Source organism: Limanda limanda, chromosome 7, assembly GCF_963576545.1.
Source record: "Limanda limanda chromosome 7, fLimLim1.1, whole genome shotgun sequence".
NCBI classification, from domain to species: Eukaryota; Metazoa; Chordata; class Actinopteri; order Pleuronectiformes; family Pleuronectidae; genus Limanda; species Limanda limanda.
Window position 1 is genome coordinate 15,180,696 of NC_083642.1, and position 27,686 is coordinate 15,208,381.

General features: G+C 42.4%; 1 protein-coding gene across 1 annotated transcript in view; it reads right to left on the minus strand.

Annotated features, from left to right (window-relative positions):
- Positions 1-1,903: 1,903 nt before the first annotated feature.
- dip2ba (disco-interacting protein 2 homolog Ba) overlaps positions 1,904-27,686 on the minus strand; it is a 45,847-nt gene continuing 20,064 nt past the window's right edge. Inside the window, exons 2-38 of the mRNA XM_061075017.1 lie at positions 23,544-23,615; positions 21,966-22,121; positions 21,685-21,810; positions 21,220-21,456; positions 20,996-21,124; positions 20,129-20,248; positions 19,423-19,620; positions 18,787-18,878; positions 18,599-18,709; positions 17,728-17,851; positions 17,302-17,411; positions 16,860-16,962; positions 16,515-16,579; positions 16,316-16,409; positions 15,709-15,828; positions 15,458-15,572; positions 14,873-15,012; positions 14,623-14,759; positions 13,813-13,893; positions 13,595-13,722; positions 12,854-12,968; positions 12,420-12,621; positions 12,097-12,209; positions 9,331-9,411; positions 9,041-9,164; positions 8,794-8,915; positions 8,044-8,155; positions 7,459-7,568; positions 6,782-6,912; positions 6,498-6,666; positions 5,996-6,166; positions 5,330-5,391; positions 5,129-5,186; positions 4,930-5,004; positions 4,531-4,705; positions 3,940-4,063; positions 1,904-3,819 (exon numbers count right to left, since the gene is read on the minus strand). Of these exons, the coding sequence (XP_060931000.1) occupies positions 3,567-3,819; positions 3,940-4,063; positions 4,531-4,705; positions 4,930-5,004; positions 5,129-5,186; positions 5,330-5,391; positions 5,996-6,166; positions 6,498-6,666; positions 6,782-6,912; positions 7,459-7,568; positions 8,044-8,155; positions 8,794-8,915; positions 9,041-9,164; positions 9,331-9,411; positions 12,097-12,209; positions 12,420-12,621; positions 12,854-12,968; positions 13,595-13,722; positions 13,813-13,893; positions 14,623-14,759; positions 14,873-15,012; positions 15,458-15,572; positions 15,709-15,828; positions 16,316-16,409; positions 16,515-16,579; positions 16,860-16,962; positions 17,302-17,411; positions 17,728-17,851; positions 18,599-18,709; positions 18,787-18,878; positions 19,423-19,620; positions 20,129-20,248; positions 20,996-21,124; positions 21,220-21,456; positions 21,685-21,810; positions 21,966-22,121; positions 23,544-23,615 (4,655 nt within the window). The 3' untranslated portion in view covers positions 1,904-3,566. The remainder of the gene's footprint in view (positions 3,820-3,939; positions 4,064-4,530; positions 4,706-4,929; positions 5,005-5,128; positions 5,187-5,329; positions 5,392-5,995; positions 6,167-6,497; positions 6,667-6,781; positions 6,913-7,458; positions 7,569-8,043; positions 8,156-8,793; positions 8,916-9,040; positions 9,165-9,330; positions 9,412-12,096; positions 12,210-12,419; positions 12,622-12,853; positions 12,969-13,594; positions 13,723-13,812; positions 13,894-14,622; positions 14,760-14,872; positions 15,013-15,457; positions 15,573-15,708; positions 15,829-16,315; positions 16,410-16,514; positions 16,580-16,859; positions 16,963-17,301; positions 17,412-17,727; positions 17,852-18,598; positions 18,710-18,786; positions 18,879-19,422; positions 19,621-20,128; positions 20,249-20,995; positions 21,125-21,219; positions 21,457-21,684; positions 21,811-21,965; positions 22,122-23,543; positions 23,616-27,686) is intronic.

Sequence of the window (27,686 nt, forward strand, 5' to 3'; positions counted from 1 at the left end):
CTTCTATTTATTTTCCAATGTTTACCTTTGTATGAAGAAAGAAAACCAGCTGAAGCAATTTGTCCCAATTTCACCCAAAAATGTTCTGTTTGTAAATGGAATTGAGCTATGTGTCATCCTAATGTAAGGAGGCATCCGTCCATTATTTCTTAAATAAGTGAGAGGTTCTGGTGAAAGTTGTGATGTGAATATGTAGATGATTCCAAATGACAGGAACTGAGCTGAGAGTCGTCATTAAGCAGCATATTTCCTTTTTTGTCAGTGAGACAAAAATAGACTGACACCTGGAGGAGGGGAGATGCTATTCTTTCATGCGGGAGCAGCTGATGCCCAAAGCTTCCAGAGGAAAGAAAATAACCAAAAAACACCAGGAACTGACAAAGCATCTTTTTTTATTTGACATGAAACACATCCAATGACAGTGTGACAGTGTTTTTGTCAAGTAAGACATGTTACAAGTTATCGCACCATTGACTAGTTCAGAATGTCTTTGCTGCAGCTTGACGATGCATAGTGAACAGACAGTCGTTGAGGTATACATTGTGGGCCCTTGAGTTTTTGTGACTTTTGTGTGAAAGATCCTAATTTCATTACCTCACATGTACATTTTACATTTTTGTGCTTAAGAAACAACGTCCGAGGTTCGAAACAAATGCCATTCCTCACTACATGACAACTGGAAAAAAGAAATATCCGAATGGAAAAAACGTCAACTTGCATTGTTCTCGTGCAGTTGCCCATTGGGAGATTTTTCATCAAATCTCAGAGCTGATGAAAACTGGTGATGGTAAAAATTTTAGAACTGAGCGGTGAGTGAGAAGATGTTGGCATGAAGAAAATAACGACTTATTTTTCACATAAAAAAGGGCATCCAGGAAGAACCCTTGTTTCTCATGACATTGGAGGAAAAAAGCCTGTCAAACTTTCCCTTGTTGAATAGCACCAATGTCTATTGAAAAGGCTTGAAGGGCGAATTGAAATTATAAAACTTTATTCAAACTCGTCGGTAGCAACAAAGCAATTGTCACACAGTAGCTCAGAAGCTTTAGTTTGTTATTCATGAATATAACGTGTCCCAGATACTGGTTTGCATACACGTGGTCGGTGTCCGTCACTGAATGAGAGTGGTTTACAGATGTGCTGTACGGTGTCAAGCTGCTGCGGAAACCAAACCAGCCGTTTGCACAAGTTGTGCAGTTATAAAGAAAAGATTACATCTGGAAAATGTTGATGAAACCCCTAAAAAATATATTAAAATTCCAATTTTGGATGAAAAGAATAAAACCAAAAAAATACAGTGGAGGCGACATAAAAAAAGAAAGAAAAGAAGAAAAAAAAAGGTTTAATATTCTGGCATCATTTTCTTACAAAAAACAAACATTGTTGCACCAGAAAAGCTAAATATCAATGTTAAACTGGACACACACATTCCTTCTTGTACGCACGCACACACACACAGACATAAGCACACGCACAAAATGATATTGGGAAAGTGCACATTGTTCCTGCCAAAATAATCGGAAACCGTTTTTTTCTCTTTTGCAATGTGATACAGTTAAATAAAAAAATGCAGTCAAGTATGAAAGATCAGTCAAGTTTTTTTGTTCCGATGGACAAAGTTCATTTTCATGTACACATTAACACCAGTAATACAGTATTTGACCTCTAAGATACAGTATACAGACAACATCCTTATTACCCTCATTTATTATGACCTCCCTTCTTAAAGGAGGACTCTGCCATTTAATCACGAGTTGCTTACTGTTTGCTATTCATGTTTGATTTTATGGTTTATTTTTGTGTTGCAGACATTCAGAGAGAATTGGTTTAAATGATGAAATGAGAAAGGCATGACACAAAATTAATAAAGAACGAGACAGCCCCCCCCCCTCAAGCCCTCCTCTATTAAAAAAAACTAAAAAAAAGTGGCGAAGTTTTTAACATTACAGCCAGATATGTGAGATCAGATGTTAGAAGAACTGGAGACCCACAGGTGTAGTAAGGCAGAGGAACGTCCTCATTCTCCAGATCCTATTTGATCAATATGGATTTTGCGAATGTCACAATGGTGCAATAAAAAAAGGCACTGACTTGCCTTCTGATGATCCACATGTACTTCATCGAGGGTGACGACAAGGTTAAATCAAAAATGTTGTTTGCTTTGAGATGGGAAAACTAAGCACAGACTCAAAGCTAACAGATCACTGATCACAGTTCAAACTAGAAGATGGTAAATTATCAAAACAAGCTAACTATCTCCCAACACAGATGGAGAAATGATGAAGGTCCGTGTTCAATTTGTACGATATGTGAAACAATCTAAAAGACTTTACTATCAGTTATACTGATAAATTGATAAACTGCAGCTCAGGAAAAGGGTTGAAGATTCACTGAGGAACAGACGATGTATTTATTCATCCCCTGTTCGGAAGAGTCTTTGAGAAGCCAGGAAATAACCTGTGAACGGCAGCAGTTGTTTTTAAAAGACCTTCACGATGTTTCAAAGATCTGGGTATTTATTTCTTTTTCAGAGAATCAGAAGCCAAGTGCATTGCCTCACGTGTGCTGCTAACCCATGAGGCTACTAGACCATCCGATCTACTGCTCTGTGACTGCTTCCACCCAAACCCCAGCACTGCAAAGTGACTCTTCTCCTGTAATATTTCTGATTTATTGTTCTTTAGCACTATCACAGAACTGTCTAATGGATCAACTCCTACTTACACTGAAAATGAAGAATACGTTTTAACCTTACTATCCAGATTTGTGGGTTAATGAAGAGACTCTTTCTTTTCCCGCACCAACAAAATGATTCAAGTGTGTGTTTTTGGACATTTTGCGTGAAAGCTGACACAGAATGTGATGGGAGGCGAGAGCCACGGTGCACCTTGTAATGGGAAGGTAACATAGGGGCTGCACTCGCTGGTGGCACTTGTTAATACTGATGTGGATTTGCTCTTGTAGTGGGGGCTGTCCTCTTGAGGCAGGTGAGTGAGACAGGAAGTGGACTCAGAGGTGCAAGGACTTAAAAGTGCAAGAGGGGAAAGTTCCTGCTCCTCTCAGCAGTTCCAGTTCCACCTTCCTGCCCTTTAGAACAGAGGGGGGACTAAAAAAATTAAAACTCACAGGGATGAAAGCTTCAGGTTAAAAACCAAGAAATGGAAGGGGGGGGTGTAACATTCTTTCTTTGATGAAAGTTAATTAAAAATGTCTTGTAAAAAACATGAATTCGAGCGATGAGGGAGGAGTGGGATGCAAAGAGAGGATGAAGATGAAAGTTCCTCCAGCTCACAGATATGTCTACTCTTTAAGAGGAGAACGAATCTCAGTGAACCTGGACTGCAGCGATCGAGCAGGTGGAAGCAAAGAAGGAACAGTTTCCGAGAGGGAAGCACGATCTTGTTACAGTGCTGGTACTGTGCTCTCATCCCCACATTGTTTGGTGTTTTGAACGCGTGTCTGTGGTTTAACATCCAGGCTGCTACTGAACGCACCCCCGGTTCTCTCCCCCTCCCGTCTGTCCTCGGAGCTTGGCTCAGTTTTCTGCATCGGTGGGTGAGAGGTGTTCACATGTTGTAGGCCACGTAGATGGGGTCCAGTTGGTCGGCCAGGAACGAGTCCCGCAGGTGCATCCTCTGCTTCTCTCCTCTGGAGTTGATGGGGATCACGCCGGGGTCCACGATGACCACCACCCCAACAATGAGGTGGTGCTCCTCCAGCACCACGTTGGTGACGAGGGGCACCAGGTCCAAGGCCTCCTGCTCCGAGCCGCTCAGCTCCGCCACCACAACCAGCAAGTTGGTCCATGTAAACACAGCACTGAGGAGCGGGAAGGAGTGTCAAACACGGATTGAATTTAGTTTCTGTCTAGAGCCAGTATTTTTCAGTGAATATAAAAGTGTGTAAAGACAACTTTAAAAGAACCAGGTTGACCCTCACCTCTCAGCAATGCTGCGGTGGGCTCGGGACACAGACGTCTCTATGTCAATGGGGTGATAACGCAACCCCCTCAGCTCCAACGTTTCATCAAGAGAGCCCACCACGAACAAGGCATCATGACGATCTGATGCAGAAAAGGAAAGAAAGGGATTCACAGTTAGGGACTTGGGTGATATGACAATATACACTTCAGGGTTTCTGCAGATTTCAGCAAATTAAAATGTTACTTTTTAAGACAATGATGAATCAAATTTAAGCTATGAAGGAATGTCAGAGTCCCAGAATTACTCTAGCCCTATTATTGTGTAATATCTTAACATACATGACTTTTTAGGGCCTAAAATTCAGATTATTGCAGTTTAAACGCCATTGGAACTCTGTACTGAGAGTTAGTATACAAATACCTACTTGCATAGGTTTGCCATATGAACACCCTCGTATCTATGGCTTAAATATTCATGATTATATTTTGCCACTGTAGATATTGTTGCAAATCAAACCTCCTTCAGTCTGACTGTGGAAGTGTCCTAGTATTTACTAATACTACGACACTGGATTGGTAGTAACTTCTATCAGATGTCCTCCTCTCACCTCCACTTGCATCCAGCAGCTCCGTCCTCTTGATGAAGCCCAGGTAGCCCGTCCTGGCCCACAGAGTCTGGGGCTCCCCGAAGCTGAGCTTGGTGTTGAAGTGATCGGCCTGCAGGCTCTCCTCCCCGTAGATGGTGTAGTAGCCGCTGGAGCTATGAGGACTGTTCACCCAGATCTAAACAGAGGCAGAGAGGCTGGAGTATTTCTTTGTTTGATCAAATGTGAGCAAACCAATTCAACAAAAAAACACATTTCATCAAATTAAAAAAAAGTCAAAATAATCGCTGAGATTGAAACCACCAAAATACTCATGGTCACTCTTGCAGAATCTTTAGAGTAAACATTACACAGGGGAAACATTAAGATAACATTAGCCCATTATCCTCTCTGCCCTCTCACCTCCCCAAGATGTGAATCTCCCAGTGGGCCTCTGGTCTCTGGGTTGACGATGATGACCCTCACTCCTGGAAGGATCTTGTAGAGCATAAGAGGAAGTTTTAGCTTTATGGTTATTACAACCACTTATATTACCTCTCTGGGTCTGTGGCCAGTGTGACCACCGCAAGAGGAGTTTCACTGGTCAAAAATCAATACTTACAGTGCCAGACTCCATGAGTGGAATACTCTGTGGCGCTCCTCGCTCCACCAGTCTCACCCTGAGAGACAAGGACAAAAGATGGCCTGTGTATTTATTCTGTCTGATTGGACTGACCCATCACGTTTGTTTTCATTATTTCATAACATGTGGTCAAGTGTTTGTCAGCTGCTTTGTACTGGTGACACGGGTCTCCAGTCTTACCTGTCGTGACGCAGAGACTTCATGTCAACATAGACGGTGGAGGGGTCTGGTCCCGCAGTGCCCTGACGACACAGAGAGGGAAATAAACATCGAGAAAATTGTACAGAACATTTTTCTGTCTTCATCAAGAGATAAGGTTGTGAGTAGGTCTGTGAAGAATCTCAGTCAACCAAGTCCAGTTTACCGGTTTTCTAGCAATATTGCCAAAATACTGTCAAACTGAAAGTTACTCAGTTGAGGGTATACCCTCACCAAGGCCCGACAGTCCCCTTTAATTCAAGAAAGCTGCACCAGATTTCATACACTCATAGATATAAGTTTACTAAAGGTGCCTTATTTTTTTTTAAATCAAGATCCATGAATTATTTCCAGTGTATCAGTGAAAATTTCGTAATATTAAAGAGACTTAAGAAATTCCTGGATCAGTTTATGATCCAGATCCGCAAAAACATTTCATGGGTTCCTCCTTCAGTCGTATCCCAGCCATGGAGTTTCGCTTACAAACATACGAACGGTAAAACCATAACCTCTTCGGCAGAGGTGATTAAAAGATCAACAAAAAATAATACAATAAAGAGAACCGAACAATGACATAAATTAGAAAACCTGAAGGTGTAAGTGTGAACTCAAACGACAATGAACTCTGTGTTTCTGTCGGAAACCAACCTGTAGGCAGATGGCCAAGTTCACCCTGGAGCCGAAAGCGGTGCTGACGGCGCGCGGCGACAGACCGAGGTCTTTGAAGAGCTTGGAGAAGGACTGAGTGAGAGTGAGACGGGGTCGCTCCTCTGCTATCACCACGCAGCTCCGCACGCACGACAGATTCAGACCCCGAGCCTGGAGACATGGGGCAATTCACACTTTTACCATTTACGTGTCGATGGAGTGTGACACAAACAAGCACTCTCAGCATTACCAAACATTTCTATGAATGACAACAACTGAATGAGCAAAGATATTAAGATGCATAGAATCATAAGAAGCAGATTAATGTAGCACATATGTCCATTTCAAAAGTACAAAATATATCAGTGATATAAACGATTTAAATGATTTGACAGCTGTTTATTAGTCAACTTTAGACTGTATTGGTGTAAGACAAAAATCACACAGTGATAACATGAAAGGGGAACACCATGGTGCCAGTGTGTGTGCGTGTGATTCTGACCTTCAGCATCTCTGTCTGAGTGCCGAGGCCTTTGGTGCACAGCTCCATGACAGAGTAGGAGCAGAATGTGTCTCTGATCTTGTACTGACTGAGCGTGCTCAGCCACAGAGGCAGTGAGCTCTCTAGCTCCAGGGGAGGGATAAGGATGGACTGGTGACCTGAGTAAATACTGGAACAAAAAAAAACACATTTACAATAGCAGCTCTGCCACATGCACAGGTAACAGCTACGTTTAATACGATATTCATTCTGTGTGTGTGTGTGTGTGTGTGTGTGTCTTTTACCTGGAGAGGCACCATAGGACAAAGCCCAGGCCGCAGTACGGGTCCAGACAAATGGCTATTTGTCGTGAGGAGTAGAGCTCACACTGCAGCTTAATGGAGCGGCACAGAGTACTGACTGCAGCATGAGACATCTGACGAGACAGGGATATACACTGTTTTAAAAATACTATTGTACAATATGCAAATACTGTTACTTCTATTTTACTATTACAAGTTATTATTCACGTCATATCTGAGGTATTTCTGACGAGTATTAACACGTTTTTTACGCATCCATTCAACCTGCTAAATTAAAGTTATAATAAATTATGTGTACAACATCATCTGTCCTACAGCTGTGTTTCTGATAAAAAATTCTACCACCTTCAGTAACGCTGAACACATTTCCATAAGACAACGTTGGCGTCTAGACTCGACGATTAAGTACACAATACATTGTATTCTTGAAATACATATATTCTTGAAAAGTTCATTCACATTTAGTGTGAGCTGGAGGCTTCAAATTCCCCCATCACACAATAGTAATATAGTAATAACGCACTTAAAAAGATTTCATCTGATAAAAAAAACTAACACCATTCAGCAGATTAACGTGAGAAAATCCTTTGATATCAATCCGGCTGAACTGATTTAAACCCTGTTTTGTATGATAACAACGATTTGTGAGAGTAATTCACCTTGACTCCAGTCAGCATGCCTGTGGTGGACACACTGAAATCCAGGTAGGCCAGCATCTCCGCTGTGGGGGGTTTATAGATGTGTGGAGGCCGCTTCCTGGGGAGATCATCTGGGAGGAGAAAAAAGCAGGTTTCATTATTAGAGAAAATAAATAAACACACTTTCACTGTCTTCATTTTCACAATGCCTTACAGTTTTTTGTTGAGTGGAAGGAGGTTTCTATGTAAATGTGCTATTTAACTGCACATTTAAAAGCAACACACTGCTATGATCTATACAGGCGGTTAGTCTGCAACCTCCTGGAAATGCATTATTATTATTTAAAGAAATAACTGAACATGAACTAAAAATATTTCCATAAATATATACATATATATATATATATATATATATTATATATATATATATTATATATATATATACGCTTCTACATGAGGTTCTATGGAAAAAGTGAATCACAAAGCAAACAGGACACCTTGTGGCCAAAAGGAGAATATATCTTTTCAGTCTCAATTATTGTACTAAATCATTGTGACAGTAAAATACACCACATCATGCTTATAACAATGAGTTGAGCCTGGAACCTGTGTCAATGATGGTTGGCCACGTCTTGATGTTGACGCTGGCAGCAGCCTCCCTTGACCTGAGGATCCTCATGAGAGGCTGAGTGGTGAGGATGCAGGCTGCTTTGCTCACCTGTAACAAAAACAGCAAACACACACACACAGGAGTCCTTTAACAGTGTTTGTACACAAACTAAATCCTCCGTTTGAGAAACGAATAAAAGGCAATTAATTATTGTTATACTTTATTGATCCCTGAGGTACGATTCAATTTTATTGGCTTCCCCCCATGGAAATCACTGATGGGGTCAACAGCAGAAGGTCTTTACTGAGTCGGGGTGGGAGTCAGTTTCTTGCCTAAGGGCACTTCAATATTAATAACAGTTCAGTGGAGGGCATAAAAAGTAAAAGTAAGGTTCACTTTTTTTCCTTTTGAGGTATAGGATTCATGTTTTGATACTTGATAGCAATACAATATCAAAATATTTTATTAAGTTTTGTTTGGTTCATTGATGTTTTTTTGATGAGACATGTTCTGCTTAACTACTATAGTTATTATTATATTTAACATAGTTAGAATTGATATGTTTGCTTTGTGCTTTTGGTGCAATGATCCTTTTAATGTCTGTCTAAGATGGAATAAACACAGTTATACTTGCTTTACCTAAATAAATTGCCACTTCTTATTATATTATGTTCTTGTAATGCTTTGCAATAGCAAATGCTGATTATCAAATACTTTTCACGTCTCAGTGCAGATAGTGTACTCACGTCGATGATCATGCGGACAGTGGGGAGAGTAGCAGCCAGATTCTGTGGGTGAGGCGGCCTCACTGTCACGGGGATGACCCCCGCATAGAGACAGCCATAGAAGGCAGCAATCAGGTCAATACCTGTGGAATAAGAGATGGAAAGGAAACTCATGAACTCTTATCCTGCTGTGCTTCTTCACTGCATGATAAATGGGAAAATTAGGAAGATGGCTGTCTATACAGATGAGCGGTGAGCGTTTGTTCACCTGGGGGATAAAGCAGCACCACATTGTCTCCTGTGTTGAGGCCTCCTCTCTCCATTATGGTGGCAGTGATTTTTTCTGCTCGCTTGTGAAGCTGAGCACAAGTGGCTGTGCACACTGCCACCCCCTAGAGCAAAAACAAAGGAAGTTCAGCTGAATGTACAACAAACAAAATGGATTACCATCAGTGCTATGGCATCATTTCCAGTTTAAAAGATTTGTGTGTGTGTGTGTGTGTGCGTGCGTGCGTGCGTGCGTGCGTGCGTGCGTGCGTGCGTGCGTGTTTAATCTACCTTGGCATTAAGCAGCACATACAGGACGTGGTCTGGGTCGGTCTGGGCTCTCCACTGCAGAGCTTCAGACAAGAACTGGTGCTGAAAAAGCAAAGAGAGTAATGTGTCATATATGTCAGCACATTAACATTTAGGGTGAAGTGAATTAACATATTTATTGCACATTTAAAATCAGGAAGATCTATGGCAAATAATAATACATTTAAAAGACTGCCTCCGACCACTGGCTGTTGCCGGTGCCGAGGCACAACAATCAGAATATAGAAACACATGAAAGCCGGCCTGAAAACAGTCAGTTAGCAACGTCCTCTCAGCAACATTTATAAATGTATTGCTTTCAAACAGACAATGGGAAGAACAGGAAAGAACATTTCAAAGGGCATCTAAGATTGGGTCTGCTGTGATGCTCTCTACCTCACACGGAGACACACAAGCACACAACAGGAGAATCTGAGCATCCAGAGAATAGTTTTTGCCAAGTGTGAGGTCATGCTGGGTCCATCTGCACCTGATAGGAGGCAAATTGGATCCGCTGTCAAAAACTAACAAGCTAAGGGCCGTTCAGACCAAAGGGTCATGACAACTTTGAAAAGCTTTGAAACAGTTTCCACAAACCATTAACGTCTCAATGGAACTATGTCTGCAGCAAAGTGGCTTTAATGGAATTACCCTCTTACTAGTTTTACTTTCAAATACATAGTAGCACATCGATAATGCATATCTCGATCAGGAGTTTTAAAACTAGTGAGTGCAAAGGACAGATCAGGTCACGACAAAAAAGCTAAGTCCTATACAAATCAGAGGGAATGTGGACATTAGGGAGCATATAAGAAAAGACAGTAAACACCATGTTTCTCCACTCATACACACATCATTTACAGCAGAGACACAATGTCGGCCATATCAAAATCACTGGCTGGAGTTGTACTTTCTGCCATCCACTCTCACAGGCCCTGTTTAGATCTGATTTTAACATCCGTAACGAGAGAGCTGATCACAAGTGGTAAGTTCTTAGTTTGTCAGTTCACACTTGGTATGAAAACGAGTCCTGAATGTGTCCCCTTTGACCGCTTCTGATTGGATTTCACTTCCCCCGCTGTACATGCGAATAAGCACATACATAATTTGTGTTCGCGAAAAACAAAATTATGTTGTTTTTTACCAAGTCTGAGTTTACAGATTTGTCTGATGTTACTGTGTTTTATGTGTGGCTGTATGTGTGTGTCAGTGCGAGCGAGTGAAAGACGATTTTACCAACTTAAAAGAACTATCTTGTGAAAGTCAGTGTTGATACTGTGATGATGGGAATTAACAAATCAATGTATGGTCCCTCAGAATTTTGATTCATTGTGAAACTATGGTGGGTCAGAGGACACCAGCTGAGTAGACCGTCCTTCAAGAGCACATTTGCACCCACACGGCGAAAAGTATGTGGCCACAGGGATCGCAGAGCACCTCAGAATGTGGTCTAAATGATCACATCTCAGGACATGTGCTTAGAGCTGACCACTTGGGATCGGATCACATAATGGATGCTAATAGCAGGTCTGAAGGGGGTCTCAGTCGAATAGGTCGTGCTCCGGTCGACAAGGAATCAGGAGACACATCATGCAGACTGGCTGCCCCGACCACTCATCAAGCCATGCTACACATGGGAACATCACAGTGAACACAGCGAGCAGAGGTGCACACCAAAATGTTCCTAGTTAATACTTAAGATACCATCGTAATGAATCACTATACATCATAGGATTACATGCTTTTCATTGATCACATATGCTTTTATAGTTTTCTAATTGTTTACTAAAAGTCTGAACTCCTTATAGCAAAATAAATCCTAACTCCAGATTTCACTAAATTTACTGTTGAGCCTTTGGTTTGACAAATGTGGTCGGCTGCTCGCCAACTCCCACTTTAAAAGATGATGGCAGAGTTGGTTTTGAGACATTTAAAAACACAGAATGTCATTTCCAGTATTTTGTTTATCTAGGTGTGTGGACCCCTGCTGGCCAAGCCGGGAGTCTGCCTGGATAGTCGTCTCTTTGCATGGGGCCAAAACTGAAGCTGGTGGCCGTCAGTGCTGTCACGGCTGCAGAAGCACATCTGACTGGCAAAAGCAGCGGAAGCAAAGACAAGTGGGGAAGAGGGGGGGGGGCACGCAGACTAGAGCCTTACCATCATGGTGGGCCACATACTGAGCTAAAGCCCAACCCAAGCGAAGTAAAGGCAGAACAACAGAGATTTAGGAGAAGACACATCAGTATTTCCATTTTAAACATGAGCTTAAATTCAACAGGTTTATGTTTCCATATAACGAGCAGCTTTATCATAATTCATAAAGTTCTTGATTATTTTAGTTTATTCAATAATTAATTGTCTGGGCAATTAAAACTCTAAAACATTTTTTTAAATCACAATGTCATACACCCGATGGTGATGCCATCAAGTGTCTTGTTTTAACAGGCTAATCAATTTATAGTGTTTGAAATCACTTTGAATCTTTTCACTCTAAGTAATGTTTAATAGATAAATAGTAAAATAGAGTAACTAAAAAAAGCAACACGATAAAGTTCATACAAATTTGTCTCACTGTCCAGATGTTAATGGGAGAGTCATAGACGTACATCAGTTTAGATACAATGAGTTACAATTCTTGAGCTGCTGGTCCATGTTCCTGACATAAGCCTGAATGAAGCTACTTCCACTACTAAGAGCTAAGAGTCTGATTATTGTTCTAGTGTACGTGTGCTGGTTTGGGTTCAGTACCTTTCGGATCAGATCCTGGTCCTCCACCACACCCAGCTCTCTGCCTGTAGCCTGGGCGATACGTTTCCCTGCCACCAGGTTGCCAACCAGCATAGAAGCTGGACCCACATCCACTGAACAAACCAGAAACAATCAGGGTTACAATCCTGAATAATAGAAGCTAAATCCACCCGGATTTGATGGATTAACTGATGAATTAAATTAATTAAATGATGAATGGATTAAATTAAACAACAAGTCAAACAACGTGAAAATATCTGATACTCTCTCCATGCTGCAATTTCTATAGTGAGCACTAATAGATATAGTCTGAGGCTGCCTACCTGGCTGTTTCTGCCGTGGTTTGGGCAGATTAGTAACGCAGGTGTGTGGGCACATGAGGATATTACACGGGTGCAGGTTTCCCTCCAAAAAGTTTTGCTTGGTTTCACAGATGTGGATCCCTCCAAGCGGCGTTTTGGGGAGGGTGTTGGCTGGAACGAGGGCGAGGCAGTACAGGCCGACCTGGTGGATGCTGTCGATTGCCTGTCCAGGGGATATGCATTTGAGGTTACATTATGTTGGGTGTTTGTGAACTTCACTGGGAAAAGACTTTTATTTCATCCATTAGGATGCAAACTTAACTAAAGACATAAAAGGGAAACACAATACTTAATGGTGTATGAGTTCAGACATGATTTCAGTGATTACACCAAAATTCTGTCCAAAACAACATACAAACATGTTATGTGATATCTTTAAGAGAGACGTGATTTACCTGTAGTACTCGACTCATCCACTGGAAGCTGTCCTCCTCGCTGGCATCAGGCCTCTGCTCTGCCACAATCACGATCCTCTCATCATAAAACACTGTCACTGAGAACACGGCGATCCTGAGCGGGAGGGAGCACAAACACAAACCTTATAAACTTCCACAGAGAGAGAGGAGGCATGGTGCTGAAGCAACATTTCTGCACTATTCACCAAATCAGACATTTTAGAATGCAATTAAATACAGTCATACCTGTAAAATGGTGATAAAGATTAAAAACAAGAATGCCAACAAATACAATATTAGGCTGACTCAAATCTTTGTGTGTGTGTGTGTGTATCTTGTTGTTAGTACTTTACAGCTGCATATAACAATCATTCCTAGTGATGTAATTAACTGATTAAGCAGCCAGAGGGATTTTCTAAAGGCTGTTCAGTAAAAATAGGTTGTAAATTTAAGACATCCTTAAGACTCCAACTGGATCTTTATGAGTTAATTCGCTTCTTATAGGAATGTACAACTTATGTTAATTTCTATGGAAGTAACAAATACTTTTCTGAATACATTTAGTTAAATACCTTCAATGGTCTTTTCCTGAGGTGACTAATTCAAAGACCTGCAGATATTCTATCAATGGATTTATGTTGGAATGTTGAGTGTGACCTGTGCGTCCATGTGCACACTCTCGCGAGGTGTAATTGCACACACAGACACACACTGGCTCACAGGGAGCAGTCAGTGTCTCACCTCCCCCTGTAAACTGTTTTGACAGGTTCCACTGCGAGCGCGGTGGCCACCAGGTCGTCTGCGTTGTGACGTCGCCCGCTCACCATCAGCAGCCCATCAATCTTCCCCACAACAAAGACCAGACTGCCCTGTGGAGCACACAGATTTACCTCAGCAAGGAAATACAAGTCTCAACTTCATTCTCCTTACTGACTCATTATCTTTTCGTGCATGCTTACCGGTCCTACAAATCCCAGCAGACCCGTTCGACTGAAGGGAATTTCTCCAATTGGTGCTCCAGCTTGGTTGACAGGGATCACCTGCAGATTAGCATTGAGATCAAACACTGGATTCCAACTTGTACAGTATAGTTAAATCCAACCTGATATTAAAAGTATCAAAAGAACAGTGACATAATATAACTGCCGGTTAATGTATGTTGTTAAGTGAGACTGGTTTATTGTCAACAGTAAATTAAAATAGAAAAAAGGTACAGAATGAAAACAATTTAACGGGTTTGGGCGAATAACTGTGAGGATTTGTGAACAGTCTTATGTGAGAGACCAAATACAATGGTAGACATCTGGCGCCACCTAGTGCATCATTTGAGTCAGTGCTTCTCATCCATCTATTTTCTAAACGAGCACATTCAAGGCATGGATGAGGGGAAGTGGAGCTGATGCCAGCACACGTCGACAAGTGGCAGCATAAACGTGGACCAAATAACAAGAAGTTTATTCTTAAATGTTAAATAACTTTGATGAGGGACGTGATTAAGCTCAAAATGAAGCCCAAGGTCAGAGACAAGAAATGTGGCTTTCAGCAGCTACCAAATACACACCTAAAGGCTTTTATGACTGTAACTAACACGTCTGTGACGCTTTGGTGATAAAATTACAGACATACATATAAACACCTGCCATAGTACCCAAAACCACCTGAGGGGTATTGAGTAGGTAAATTGTACCTTGTGCTCAGTGTATAAAGAACAGATGTGGAATGAGTCATACAGACAGTTGATGATACATGATTTTTTTACTTTAACATACCTCAAACGTGTTCTTGGTGACACCAGGCAGGCCATAGTACATGGTGCCTCCGGCCCGAGAGTTGATCACAATCTCTCCTATTTCATCCGTCTTGCACAGCTGTGTAGGCCCGTCCGGTTTCACAATGCACATAAGAGCTGAAACGCACAAAATGTGTTTAGCAACCTGCATTCTGATAAACTACCCCACAATTAATGTGGCAGCTACTGCACTTAGGTAGTGCCAATTAAAACCAACTGCAGTTGCTTACCTCCAGGCATAATGTGGCCAACATCCTGAACAGTGAGAGCAGAGTTTTTGTCCTCTGTGTTTACCCTGATCACGCTGTGGCTCAGCCCGCCCATGGACAGGATGGCTCTGGCTGGCAGTGGAGCTCCTCGTGCACCAGGCCTGGAGGGAAGGTAGCAAAGAGTATGTTTAATAAACAGTATTTTAATAGTATAGATTTTCTTCTTGTAATCATTTTTGGTCCCTACTTTGTGTAATTTTAATATAGTGTATGACTCCAATTTTGGATTTAGATTTAACTAAAACGATACTTACAAGCCCTAAAAGAGATTGTACAGATTCCTGCAGCTACTAAGCAGATGAAGATAATAGAACTTTAAATAAATGTGAGCAAGCCAGACAGGAACTCTAACATATTGTTGAATGATGATGCACAAAACAAGTCTGAGTCACAATGTGCAGCTGGTTTAAACCCAGTTTTAACACGTTATAGGGACTTGTTGTGGTTACTATAATGTGCAGTGTAACTCCGGTTGTTTACACGTAAAAATATACAAGTTTTCATTTCCAGAATACCAGCAGCACATTCGTGAAAGATGTAGGGTACCTGCGTATGGCCACAGTTAAGGCCTCAGGAGAAGTGGCACATGGACAAATGACCTCAGGTTTCAGACCGTGAGACTGGAACACATTTAGGAAGGCATCACATGACGACACAGACCCTGGTAACAAACAATAAATGAACATCTTACCAAAACAGGGAAGAAACAGTCAAAATCCACAATTCAAATAAAATGAGTGTCCACAGTAGTTTTTTTATTTTAAAGGTGTGGTATTTGAGCAGGAGAAATGACGTACATGGGTTTGCTCCATCAGCCACAATAAGCATACGTATAGAAGACAAGTTGGTGTCTCTCTGATCCTTGTGGGCCATCATGGCCCAGTGGAGGTCCCGGCACTTCACCAAGGCCACACGTGCTATGAAAGGGTACAGAGGACATATTACATAAGGTTTATTGTAATTATCTTGGTCTGTACATATTTCTATTATTGGCTGGAGCTAATTTCTGATTTCTAAGAGAAACTGGATGAGTCGGACAGTCAGTCATCTGGTTTCAGGGACATTCAGTCACATGACAGTAATATCATCAACACGCCCGGTCACTGTGAAATCTCCAGACAATGACCTGCTCTATTACCACACACTTTGTATTAGGAAGCTGGCAGAGTAAAATCCATTTATTGTCCACTCCAACTGATTCAGACGTCTGAATTATCACATGAGTAGTGTCTGTAAATGAATTATGGGTTAGAAACGTCCTAAATCCACAGAAGACACAAGTTCTCCAAGATGCAAAAGCAACCTGCTGAGAGCTGCAAAAGACCTGCATTTTGGTGGATGTTAATGGAGAACTATTATTCAAAGCATCTGTACTATAAAAGTAAGAGTGGATATAAGCTGAACCTTTGTGAATGTGGACCCTCTGCACCCACGACATAGGACAGGCTTTCATGACAGCATATGGCACTGAGATGGTGTGGATTCTGTTCATGACGCTCTGCAAGAAAAATAAACACATGTGTTCAATATCCTACAAAGTTAAAGGTGATCTGCTGGTCTGGATAAACAATACAATCGCACAAACTCTTGTATTCAGTCTCACCGCTAAGACGCCATGCCACAAGCCCATATCCTTCTTGCAGTCCAACACGTTGACCAGTGTTTCCCCTAAGACAGAAAACACAAAGAATCATGAGCAAAGAAATGTACAATCACGAGCCAAATAATCTTAATCATGGTCTTATCTCAGCTTTTCATGCCATGTGTTTCTGACTGATTCTCTCTGAGCAGGAGAAAAGACGAGCTGCTGATAAAACATCCTGCAGATGCACTCAATGAGTGTTAAGGCTTAGATTATATCTGCTCCAGCATCTCACTCTCAGACAGACATGAGTAAGACATAGATACAGCAGGAGATATTATGTTGGATTAAGTGCTGAGCTCTCACCTTCACAGTAGTTACAGGCCTGGGTCAGGGCTTGACAGTGGGTCAACATGGAGATCTTGGATACAGCGACTCCCATCACTGTTCCCTCTTTACTGGCTTTGTACTTTGGTGGAAGAGACACAAAAACGGCAGCAAATGGAAATGAATAATTGTGATCTTTTACCAGTGACTTATACAAACAGGGTAAGGAAAAACAGCTGACAGGTTAACAGTTTGTTTTTCCTTCATCGTCATTACCTTGAATAAAATTAGGGAGTTTGAATAATCTTAGTACACAAATCAACAAAATATGTAGCAACAGTCGAGCCGTTTTTAGACATTTATTGAGTTGCAGTTACAGAGAGTTGTAAAATATTATATCTTTAAATAGGAACCACACCATTCTGTAATATATCAAATAAAACTCTAAAACTACTTAAATATTGGATGGTTTAAAGAGTACCTCTATGTAGGCGGTGTCTGTGTTGGCAGTGGGGATGTGCGGCTGCCAGTCTTTGGATGGTTTAGTCAGGTACTTGGTGTCTGTCACAACCCATTTCATCCTTGGCCAACCTGGTGAACATGAACACAACACCACAAAGAAAAATTAGAGCTGACACAAAGAAAGTGTGTTAAGCTAGACTAATCTGGAGCCACATTAAATCAACAATGTTCAGCCAGCAACTTCCTGGTTGCAAGGTCAAAGGTAAACAGCCAATAACTAACAAGCAGTGAGGTAACACAGCCTCCCACTCACACACTCTGCCCTGTGACATCACACTGTATTTTTCCTTTAATGAGTTTAACTAATGGCTCCCACAGAGACTGAGACAGATAGGACTTCTGCTGAGCCAGCAGCATTGGCCATGGTGCATTTAGGCTGACTGACCTTTGAACTGGATGATCTCTCCGTTTGGTGTCTTGGGCAGCCCTTTGAGACACACCTCACTGGTCAGCGCCAGACTAACACCACAGCTGCCCAACAGGAAGCCGATCTGCTGACTGCCAGCGTCCTGCGGAGAGCGACAAAGGTGAGGAGACTTATGACACACACAGAGGCACATGTAAACAAAACCCTGGTAATTAAAAAGCAGGAAGATTCCCTCACTGTCAGTATGTCGGTCATATAAGGAATCCAAATGGTCTATGTGTTATGTGAGAAATGAGGTATTAAATACATCTCACGCACAAATTAGTACTTCCACTGATTAATAGTTTACAGATTAAGATGATGATTATTCCCTATATCATTTATGTATCTCCTATATATACAAATATTTTCTTTTGATTTTCAAATTTAGGCTCAGACTTTAAATGTATTGTTTTGTCCGACCAACAAAATAAACCCTGAAGAAAAACACTTTTCAAAGAATATACCAAAAAAAGGCAGAAAAGCGGTTTTGAGGAAAAAATTATGTGAACCGAAATCATCAAAAAGGGTTGCCAATTATTATTCTGACGATCAGCTAATCAATTAAAGGGCATCGAATGGCTTAGTGCTTTAATAAAATAGTTGTTCAGTCACAATTATCCAGGTTTAACTGTCATTAATTGCCATAAAAACCAAGATAACAGAGACTGACACTGTCATAAAAATGTAAAAGTCAATGTAGCCAGCGACACTTTGGGCTTTTGTCATAGTCTAGGAATAAATATTAGACCGAACATGCATCATTCTCTATCTATATATGGTCTAATTAACATCTGGTTCTGTATTTCAAATTGATTCACCACAGAGGACGTCACAGTGATGTCTTTACCTGTCGTGACAGTGGTACCTCGATGGGCACAGGGATGACCTCAGCTAAAAGGCAGCCATAAAAAGCCACCCAGAACATTCCAGGGTCACTGTTGGGATACACCAGCGCCACCTGAGAGACAGAAACACTTAGTTTTCCTCATGTTCCTCTATACTTTACACATCGAGTGGTGACTGACAGACTCTTACCCGATCTCCGGGTTGTAGGACAGGCTCAGACTTGGTGCCCAGTTTATTCAGCAATGTATAGGCCAGCTTCAGACTGCGACTCCATAGTTTGCCTGTAGAGAAGAAAAGAGAGTTTTGAAAAGTCCTGTTTGTAGTTTATCATGTATAAGTGTTGCATAACTGATCAAGGAGAGTTCAACTCAACAAACCACCTCCACACAGGGAGTGAATGTGCAGTAGGTGTTGTTTTTCTCAGGCCAAAAGTATTCTTTCAGCTGAACTCGCTCACATTATCATTTGGTGGATATGTTTATAAGTGAACATATATCTGAACAAATCTTTTGCAGTTTATTGTCTGCACTGATATCAGTATCAGTTGAGGTGATCCTTCAAGTGACTTAGGAAATCTTTATTGTAACTGCACAGGTACAATCAAATGTTTGTGTTGAGCAAGCCTGTAAATAACTAATTGTTACTAATTGGAAGCTATTAAAATGTTAAAATATGGTAAAAATATGTAATTATTTGCAAAAATAATAGTACAGGGAATCGAAGAACGTGCTCAATTAAAAGGATAAATACAGATAAGATAATAAATAAAGAGTGGACACTGCACAGAGCAGTTATTGCTCCGATAGAACAAGTTATTGCACTCACCGTATGTGACTGTGTAGAGGGGTTTGCCAGTGATATCTAGAGCAGTGAGGGCAGGACTCTTGGCCTGGGTGGCCCCCCAGCGGGCCAGAGCAGCCTGCAGGGCAGGAGGCCAGTTACTGACCACTCCCAGGGGCTCCCCCTTTACAGGGATGATTTGACGTCCCTCCGGCTTCGGGGTGTTGGGATCCGGCTGAGGAACTTGGCATCGAAAGAGACATGGATAGGTGAATATTTAGAAGACAAAATGAATAAGGGTGTAAAGCTGCACAACACTGAGATAAACATAAGTGACATGTGACAAGAATCTGGGTAATTTAAAACAGAACTCAGTGATTATACAAACCTACCATCAACAATTAATAGCAATGGAGTTCCATGTAAATCTTGACCAATACAGTTTAGTGTAAAATTATAGTTATCTCTGGCTATTGCAAAATTACATATTGGTAGTTATGGCCAATTTTGCTTCCATTAATGCTACATAAATAGCATTTCCTTGTTGGCTATGTTATTAAATACAAAATAACCACCCAGAATAATTGTAAAATGAAGCCACCCATCCAAGAGATTGTGATACATTTTCTTATATAAGTTTATCTGCATGATAAATGTGTTAGTCTGAATACGTAAAGGTTTACACTGGGAATATTTCTGTGACTGCCCCCCATCCCATAACAAAACAGTATATACACACTATGTGCCTCACCTTCTACAATTTCCTCAGAGTCGTCGAGGAAGAATTCACTGAGTGGTGGTCTTTTGGGCCGTTTGAGTGTGTTCAACAGCTGCTGGATCTTAGTGGACACCCTGCTATTGACAGGCACACCTAAACAAACACCAAGCACAACTACCGTCATAAACATATGCAAACAAGTGACCTGAGAAACACAACACATGCAAGTCAAATCTAACACAAATCTCGAATCACACACCCTCACGCAGACAGAACCCTACACACTAATACACCATCGGGATCAGAATCAGCAGCAGGAAAGATTCGAAAGGGAAAAATGTTATGGAAGAGACACAGATTGGATGAGCATTGGGAAAATCAAATACAGGAGATTCTCTACATCTAGAACTACAACACGAGACACACATAAAGAAAGATAGACAGACTCCAGGTTGGAAAGCAAGCTGAGCTGGACCTCGTCAGCATCCCTCCCCATCCCCGATTGCGATTTTTATTACCTTTTCTTTTTCCTTTTTTAAATGAAACGCAAGACAGGGACAGGATTAATGGACCCAAAAGAAAGAACACAAAATATCTGTAATTAGCAGCATTCACCACACAGTAACATGAGGATGATGTTCAAGTTGATTCTGGATGTACACGAGTAGATCATTCACTGATTCGATCCCCACAATGCTGTGAGTCACACGGTCAATGCGAAACAGAAAATGTCATTCAGCAACTTCCATAATTAGAACACGCAAACAGTTTAACCTCCTGATCTGAGGCAGGAAATACATGACCACATTCCACAAGTTTCAGGAACAGAAATTTACAGAATTTCCTCCAAAACCACATATATCAGACATCAAGTAGACATCCAGGCTTGTGTGACTGTACCATCAGCAGTATCCATCATGCTGGAGCGGCTCTGTCCACGGCTCATGCCCCTGACCGCTGGAGGCAGGTCAACCCTGGACCCTCTCTCCTGGGGAGTGGAGGATGTCACATCAGGGGGGACACTGTTTTCTGGAGGAGAAGAGAGAAAGTGAGCATCTAAGGGAGAACAATAGCCAAACAGCACTGTTATATATATCTGTGAGCTATTTATCAGTAAAGTTTACCGATGCGTGTGTGGGCAAGTACGTCGGCCAACAAGGAAATTGCCGGTTGAGGCTGGGGCTGTGGTTGGGGCTTGGGCTCTCCATGGGAGAGGGTGGAGGAGGCGGAGGAGGACGTGGAGGAGCTTTGGACGGAACGGTTGATCCAGTAGTCAGGGCTCTGCAGGCTCTGGGCCAGCACTGCACTGAGGGCTGCCTTCCTGCGCAATGAGCCATCATCCTCTGATGCAGAAGATGTGTCTGAAACACAGAAAGCAATGTACATCAATGGATCATAATCTTCTTATCCTGATTCATCTTTTATTTACTGGTGTCTCTTTAGATTCTTTTTCACTATTTTAGCCAGAGGACATATTTGTGGTTGTACCCTGCAGATGTCCGGCTTGAGAGCACTTGAGTTGTGTGGACACTACATGACATAATGATTACAGCAACCAGCTCCCCTCTGAGCATGAGAGACTTGTTTACCTGGAGGTGTGCAGGTTTCTATGGGAGACTGGACAAAGGCTGAGCGTCTCTTGGTTGGCATGGGCAGCGCCATCTTCTCTTCTTTGTGTTTGGCCAGCGCTGCCTGCACTGCCTCTGTGTGGATGTCTACAGAAAGAAAGAATAAGAGTAAGATTAAAACGAGTTCAAAAGACTTACAAGGAAAAAATGTACGATGACAGGATGATTTGACACCTGCTGGATGGAGTTTATTATTATTTATGGAGTGGTTAATTTAAGAGTGTGTTTAATAAGCAGTGTACCTGATCTGTAGCGGTCGTCTCTGGCCCCTCCACTGCGATGTGCACGGTGGTGTCTGGCAGCTGAAGACGTGGAGGGGCCCGGGGCCTCCGGACTCGGGCTGGGGTCCGCACTGTGGCCTGGGGAAAGCTGGACATCAGGAAGAGACAGATCCACATCTGCGAAATAGAGAAAGGTAAATTGAGCATAAATAAAATCACTTGTAGGGAAACATAAAAAAAAAAGAAGACATTCATTATGAGACAGAGCACAACCGTTATTTTCATGATGCCACGTGCATGTACATGTAGGCATGAATATTATATGATACTCAAAGGAGCTCCCTAAATATAGCCTCACTACAGTGCCTCTGAACATCAAGTAAAATAAGGATATGTACATGACTGATGCAACTTGTGCTGCATAGAGTACATGAAACTAGGTTGATTCCACCAAATATGTTTATAGTCATCTGTCTTCACTTCGTTGAGGGCCTGATTAACACAGTCCCTATAGAGACGAGGGTTTGGAGATAAGTAGGCCTGAGGGGACGGCTGCAGGAGCAGGAGGGACCCAGTAACTAATGTAAAATCGGGTGCTAAATGTCCACAATAAAACAAAAGGCAGAGCTCACTTACAACATTAAAGATTCAATTCAAGCATTTAATAATTAAGATATAGTTATTTTTCCCTCAGTCCCTCAGCATGTACATCACTTCACAAAACATGCATCATGTGGTGGCTCAAGCAAAAGCAGACCAAGGTTCACTAGCCGTGAAGGAAAAAAAGGGTTCCTCTTTAAAATTAGCTCCCATTTACACAACAAGAAGGATTTTTTCATGTCAATGTTAATGTGGTGCAGTTTTTCTGGAGGAAGCGCCACACCCTCATAGGAGGTAGCTGACAAAATCCAAACAGATCAGCTAACCAGTGAGGCCAGAGGTGACTGGCTCATAGCAATACTTTGAAACTTTGCTACTTCCCTTCTGTGAATGTGGGTAAACTGACACTGGGTAAAGGAAACTGTGTGCGCTGGTTTACCAACGGCTGTACAAACTCTGACACACAGAGGTTTTGTTGGGGGAAGAGTAGATGTTGTATCTGCAGTTCTCCTTTGGGCCACTAGAGTGCCACAGAAATTCCCATGGACAACTTGGACAAAGAGAATTACACACACAGTGGACAATCTGTTTTCATGAGTCTAAAAAAGGACACTTAAAACTACACAAACAGAGGTTTTGATGGCTAGAGTGGCTCTTATATATTACTGCAGTTCTCATTTTGGCCACTAGAGTGCCACAGAAAGCCAGAAATTCTCTTGGACAACTTGGACAAAGAGAATTACCCTCACAGTGTGGACAGTCTGTTGTGATGAAGCGGTTTCAGTGCATTTCTCAAAACAGACCACAAAGACGCATTTCATGTGTAACTACTGTTTTACTGAAAAGATGACGAGTTCTTCTGATGCAATTACTTTGAAGTTTATTCATCTCACAGTGGCCAACACCACAAATTCTGACGGAGGAGGTGACACTTGCACAGAAAAGGGGGAAGGAGAGAAATGAGGAAAAATCAAAAAGCAGAAGTGGAGCTGGTCTTACTTGGCAAGTGGGGGATGCAGGAGGTCAGCAGCTTGGCTTTCTTCTTCTCGTAGCCCTTCTGCGTGATGTCACCTAGGAGAGAGGACAACGACACCACACTGTTATGTTACCACACATAATTACCACACAAACAACAACGGACAACTGCACACACATGAGCCAGATGAGGTACCACAGCTCTTCTCCGAAACACGCACAGGTTTGCACAGCTACTCCTTTTAGGACTTTGCATTGACTTCTATTCACTGTGGATAGCCTGACCAAACGCTTAGCTCTGTCCTTAACCTTACTACAAGTCACATCTTAACCTGGACCTCAGAAACAATGGTTTGCCTCATTGGGACCAAGCTTCGGTTCACATGAGGTCTACTGGTCCACACACAATCCTGAAGAGGTAACACACACACACACACACACACACACACACACACACACACACACACACACACACACACAATGCTGTACTGTAGCTAATACTTTCGCAGCAGTTGAGTCATAATAATAATAATCCTCTCTAAACCAGATCTACTGAGCTCAACATTTTGACGGCTCAGTCCATTTACAACAAGGCACAGAGATAACGCCATTGTTTGGCCTTACATTAGCCCCGGTGGATAAACATGATGAGTGCACAAAAAAAAACTCCTTCTTGCTACAAAACCCAAATATGATTAGGGCAACTAGCAGATAACTGTGCCAGAGAAGAAAACAATAGCAAAACTGAAGGCTGCCGGGATCAGTCGGGATAGTAAGCAGACCAAAAAGGAGGCCATGTGAGCCAGTTTCACATGAGACTCAAACATTTATCTCCTTCACCTCCCCCCTCTTCTTCCCACTGTACACCCAGCACCACCCCTTCCTCATTCGCCCTTGGACTGGCAGGAGTCCCACTGCTTCCAGAGTTTGTTGGAGAGCAACAGAGGCCGGACAAAGTCCACTTAACTGGGACCCCAAAACACACAGTCTGCCTGTAGAGCAAACATGCATGCAAGACACACCCAGTCTTCTTAACTACCATACACACACTCTGCCCTTGTACACACAAACAATCCCACTACAGCAATCTCCCACTCTCTCAGTTATTCCCCTTCTTCAATGTCCTGTGATAACACTGTACGCTATGTCAAGTGCAGTGAGCCAACGGGTTGCTTAGACTCAGTACCCTGACACCTCGTCCACACTCAGCCCTGACAACAAGGCCAAACATTGGCTACATCTACACGTCTACATTTTTAAAAAAAAGGCATCGCTGTTGCTTTATGATTATGGCTGCTGTCAACATTAGGCTGGAGTTTTCACGAAGTTTGGAAATGCTCCTGGCCTCGTTTTAGTTTAGCATTCACACGAATTCGCACACACGACTCCACTCCCAGTGCTGAAGGCAAAATGTTGTGCACAGAAATCTTACTTTTTACAATTAATGTTTCTCCTTCGTAGTATTTTGTGAAACTTCCTGTTTACACCAGCATGCAACTGACCATGAATTTGAATGGTCACATGATCTGCGTTTTTGGGTATATAAGTATGGACATAGAATATTACTGATACAGAGCTAAAACATTCATTCAGAGATTGCTTTAGTCGAAAATAAATAACCTATTAGTGTGGAGGTAGCCTTACTGAGAGGGAGATAAAGATAATGGAGTTGGAGGATGGAAGAAGTTAGAGTAAGAGGGGAGGAAAGGTTTATGGGGGGTGGGGACGATGAAAGTCACTGGGGGAAGCGAGAAGAAACATGGCCTGGTGTGTGTATGAAAAAACAATGGAAAGAAAATGGATAGAGAGAGAGAGGGGGGAGCCAAAGTTCAGCAGCAGATTGGAAGGGGGTGGGCTGGATATGTCGGTACTGGGTGGGGAGTCCCATGTGTGACTCAGATACTGTGTTGTAACTTAAGAGCATTCTCTCACTCGGGTCGGTATCCACCGGCTTGTGGTGTTCGCCTGAATAAACAACAGAATCAGAAAAGAAATTCCCCACAGGACTCAGTATGTAGATTACCAGTGCGGCTTGCAGACTTTATTTTCCCTTACTTCTGATAATTCACATGCAGAAAACTCTCAAGGTTTCACAACACTGTGAAAGAGAGGAACAGGGGAAAAGTGGGGGAGGAGACGGAGTGAAAAACACTTGCAGAGACAAAAAGTCAGCAAAAACAAAGTCCGAGAAAGTTTCGGAGAAAGAGGGAGTGCGATTGAGTGCTGTGCGCTTGTCATTCTGTGTAAAAGGAGGCTCGAGAGGGACGGCCCAGAACTTCATGCCTGGATGCACACACTGGCCCCAAATATACTCGGGATGAAGAAAAAAAAAAACAGCAGCAAATGTGTGTAACATTCTCTTTTTCATTGTTTCTCCTTCCCCTAGGCGTGCGACGGGCTGGTTTATATCCAGGAGAACACTCGCAGAGAGACGTGCAAGCACTGCAATCAACAGCGAATTGATTGCAGAGGACTGAAGCAGCATTATTGTTGGAGACCGGGTGCTGTCAAGCCCAGTTCTGGTGCCCAAGTGGGAACAGGAGAGAGGGAGAGAGGGAGGGTGGGCGGGCGGGATGGAGGTCATTAACACACACAGAGGAGAGACTGTATTAGTGTGGGACATAACAACAGGCACGAACTGGCACGACCACACTGGCTCCGACAGTGTAGGCAGCGAGACGCTGAAGGGCTCTGGGTTTAAAAGAGTTGAGTGGGACAGCTGCTTCGAAACAGAGGAAAAACTGTGTGTTTAAAGAGCAAGAATGTGGTGTTTTGAGTGCGAGCAGGAGCAAAACAGTACAGTGTGTGTGTGTGTGTGTGTGTGTGTGTGTGTGTGTGTGTGTGTGTGTGTGTGTGTGTGTGTGTGTGTGTGTGTGTGTGTGTGTGTGTGTGTGTGTGTGTGTGTGTGTGTGTGTGTGTGTGTGTGTGTGTGTATAATCTGAGGTCAGGGGACAGGATATGAGCGTTACCCCACCCTTCATTTGCACTGCCAAAATTGTCTCCCAGAGTCTGTCTACAGAAAGAGGAATGTGCTGATTGGTGAGCACCATACTAACGGAGAGGGCCAACTGGCCAGGAGAAGCTTCCTCACTGGCCAAAACCCCCGAGGAGCAGGAAGTGAATATACGTGAGTTTCTGTGTGTGTTTGTGTGTGTGTGTGTGTGTGTGTACACAGCTGGTGCAGGTTAAAGGAGGCTTCAGTACACAGAGGAATTAATGCTGAGTGAGTCCTGATCGAGAGTGGCATTACAGGGCCTGCTCTGTCAGATGTGTGTCAGTGTGTCAAACCAAGACTGTGTGTGTGTTTCTTTTTGTCTAGGACCAGTTCAACATGCTCGAGCCAGTTTGTTCAGCAACTGGTCTGTTATTATAATCCCTCCTCCTGTCACCAGTGTGTGTGGTAGCTCAATGAAGATGGCAGTGACTATCTGACTCAGGGGTGGGCAAACTTTTTGACTCGCGGGCCACAATGGGTTCTAAAATTTGACAGAGGGGCCGGGCCAGGAACAGATGGATGGAGTGTTTTTGTGAACTAATATAGATGACATGGAAAAATCATTACATGAAAGGATTTGGCCTTTACCAAGTAGCAAAGCATTTTTTTGCAAGGCCATTTAACAAAAACCCGCCTTCAGAGAAAGGCTTGCTAGCCTTTGCTATTTTGAATGCCCCCCAAAAAACATGCCTTGGTAGATGACTCTTTAATCGCAGTTTGTCTGTGAAAAAAAATGTTGCTGAGTCTATAAATTAGTCGCCAACCTCTGAGCTGCACCCACCCGTTCTTGCGTTGACTGCTTGCTAGCGTAGTTAGCATGCTTTGTAGCAAAGTGACGGCTGATGTTGTATTCCATGAAAACTGCGACAGTTTCTCGGCATATCAGGCATACAGCCTTCGATTGGACTTCAGTGAAAAAAGTATTTTGTTGTCTATACACCACACTCCCGGGCAAATTTAATTTAGCTGACGCTTTTATCCAAAGCGACTTACAATAAGTGCATTCAACCCCGAGGGTTCAAACCCAGAACAACAAGAATCAAGAAAGTATGATTTCTTCCTGAATAAAGCAAAACTACAAACTGCTATAAGTACAAACCATTTAAGTGCTACTAAATTGATGGTTTCAAAAAAAAAAATAATAATAATAATTTTTTTTTTTTTTTTTTTTT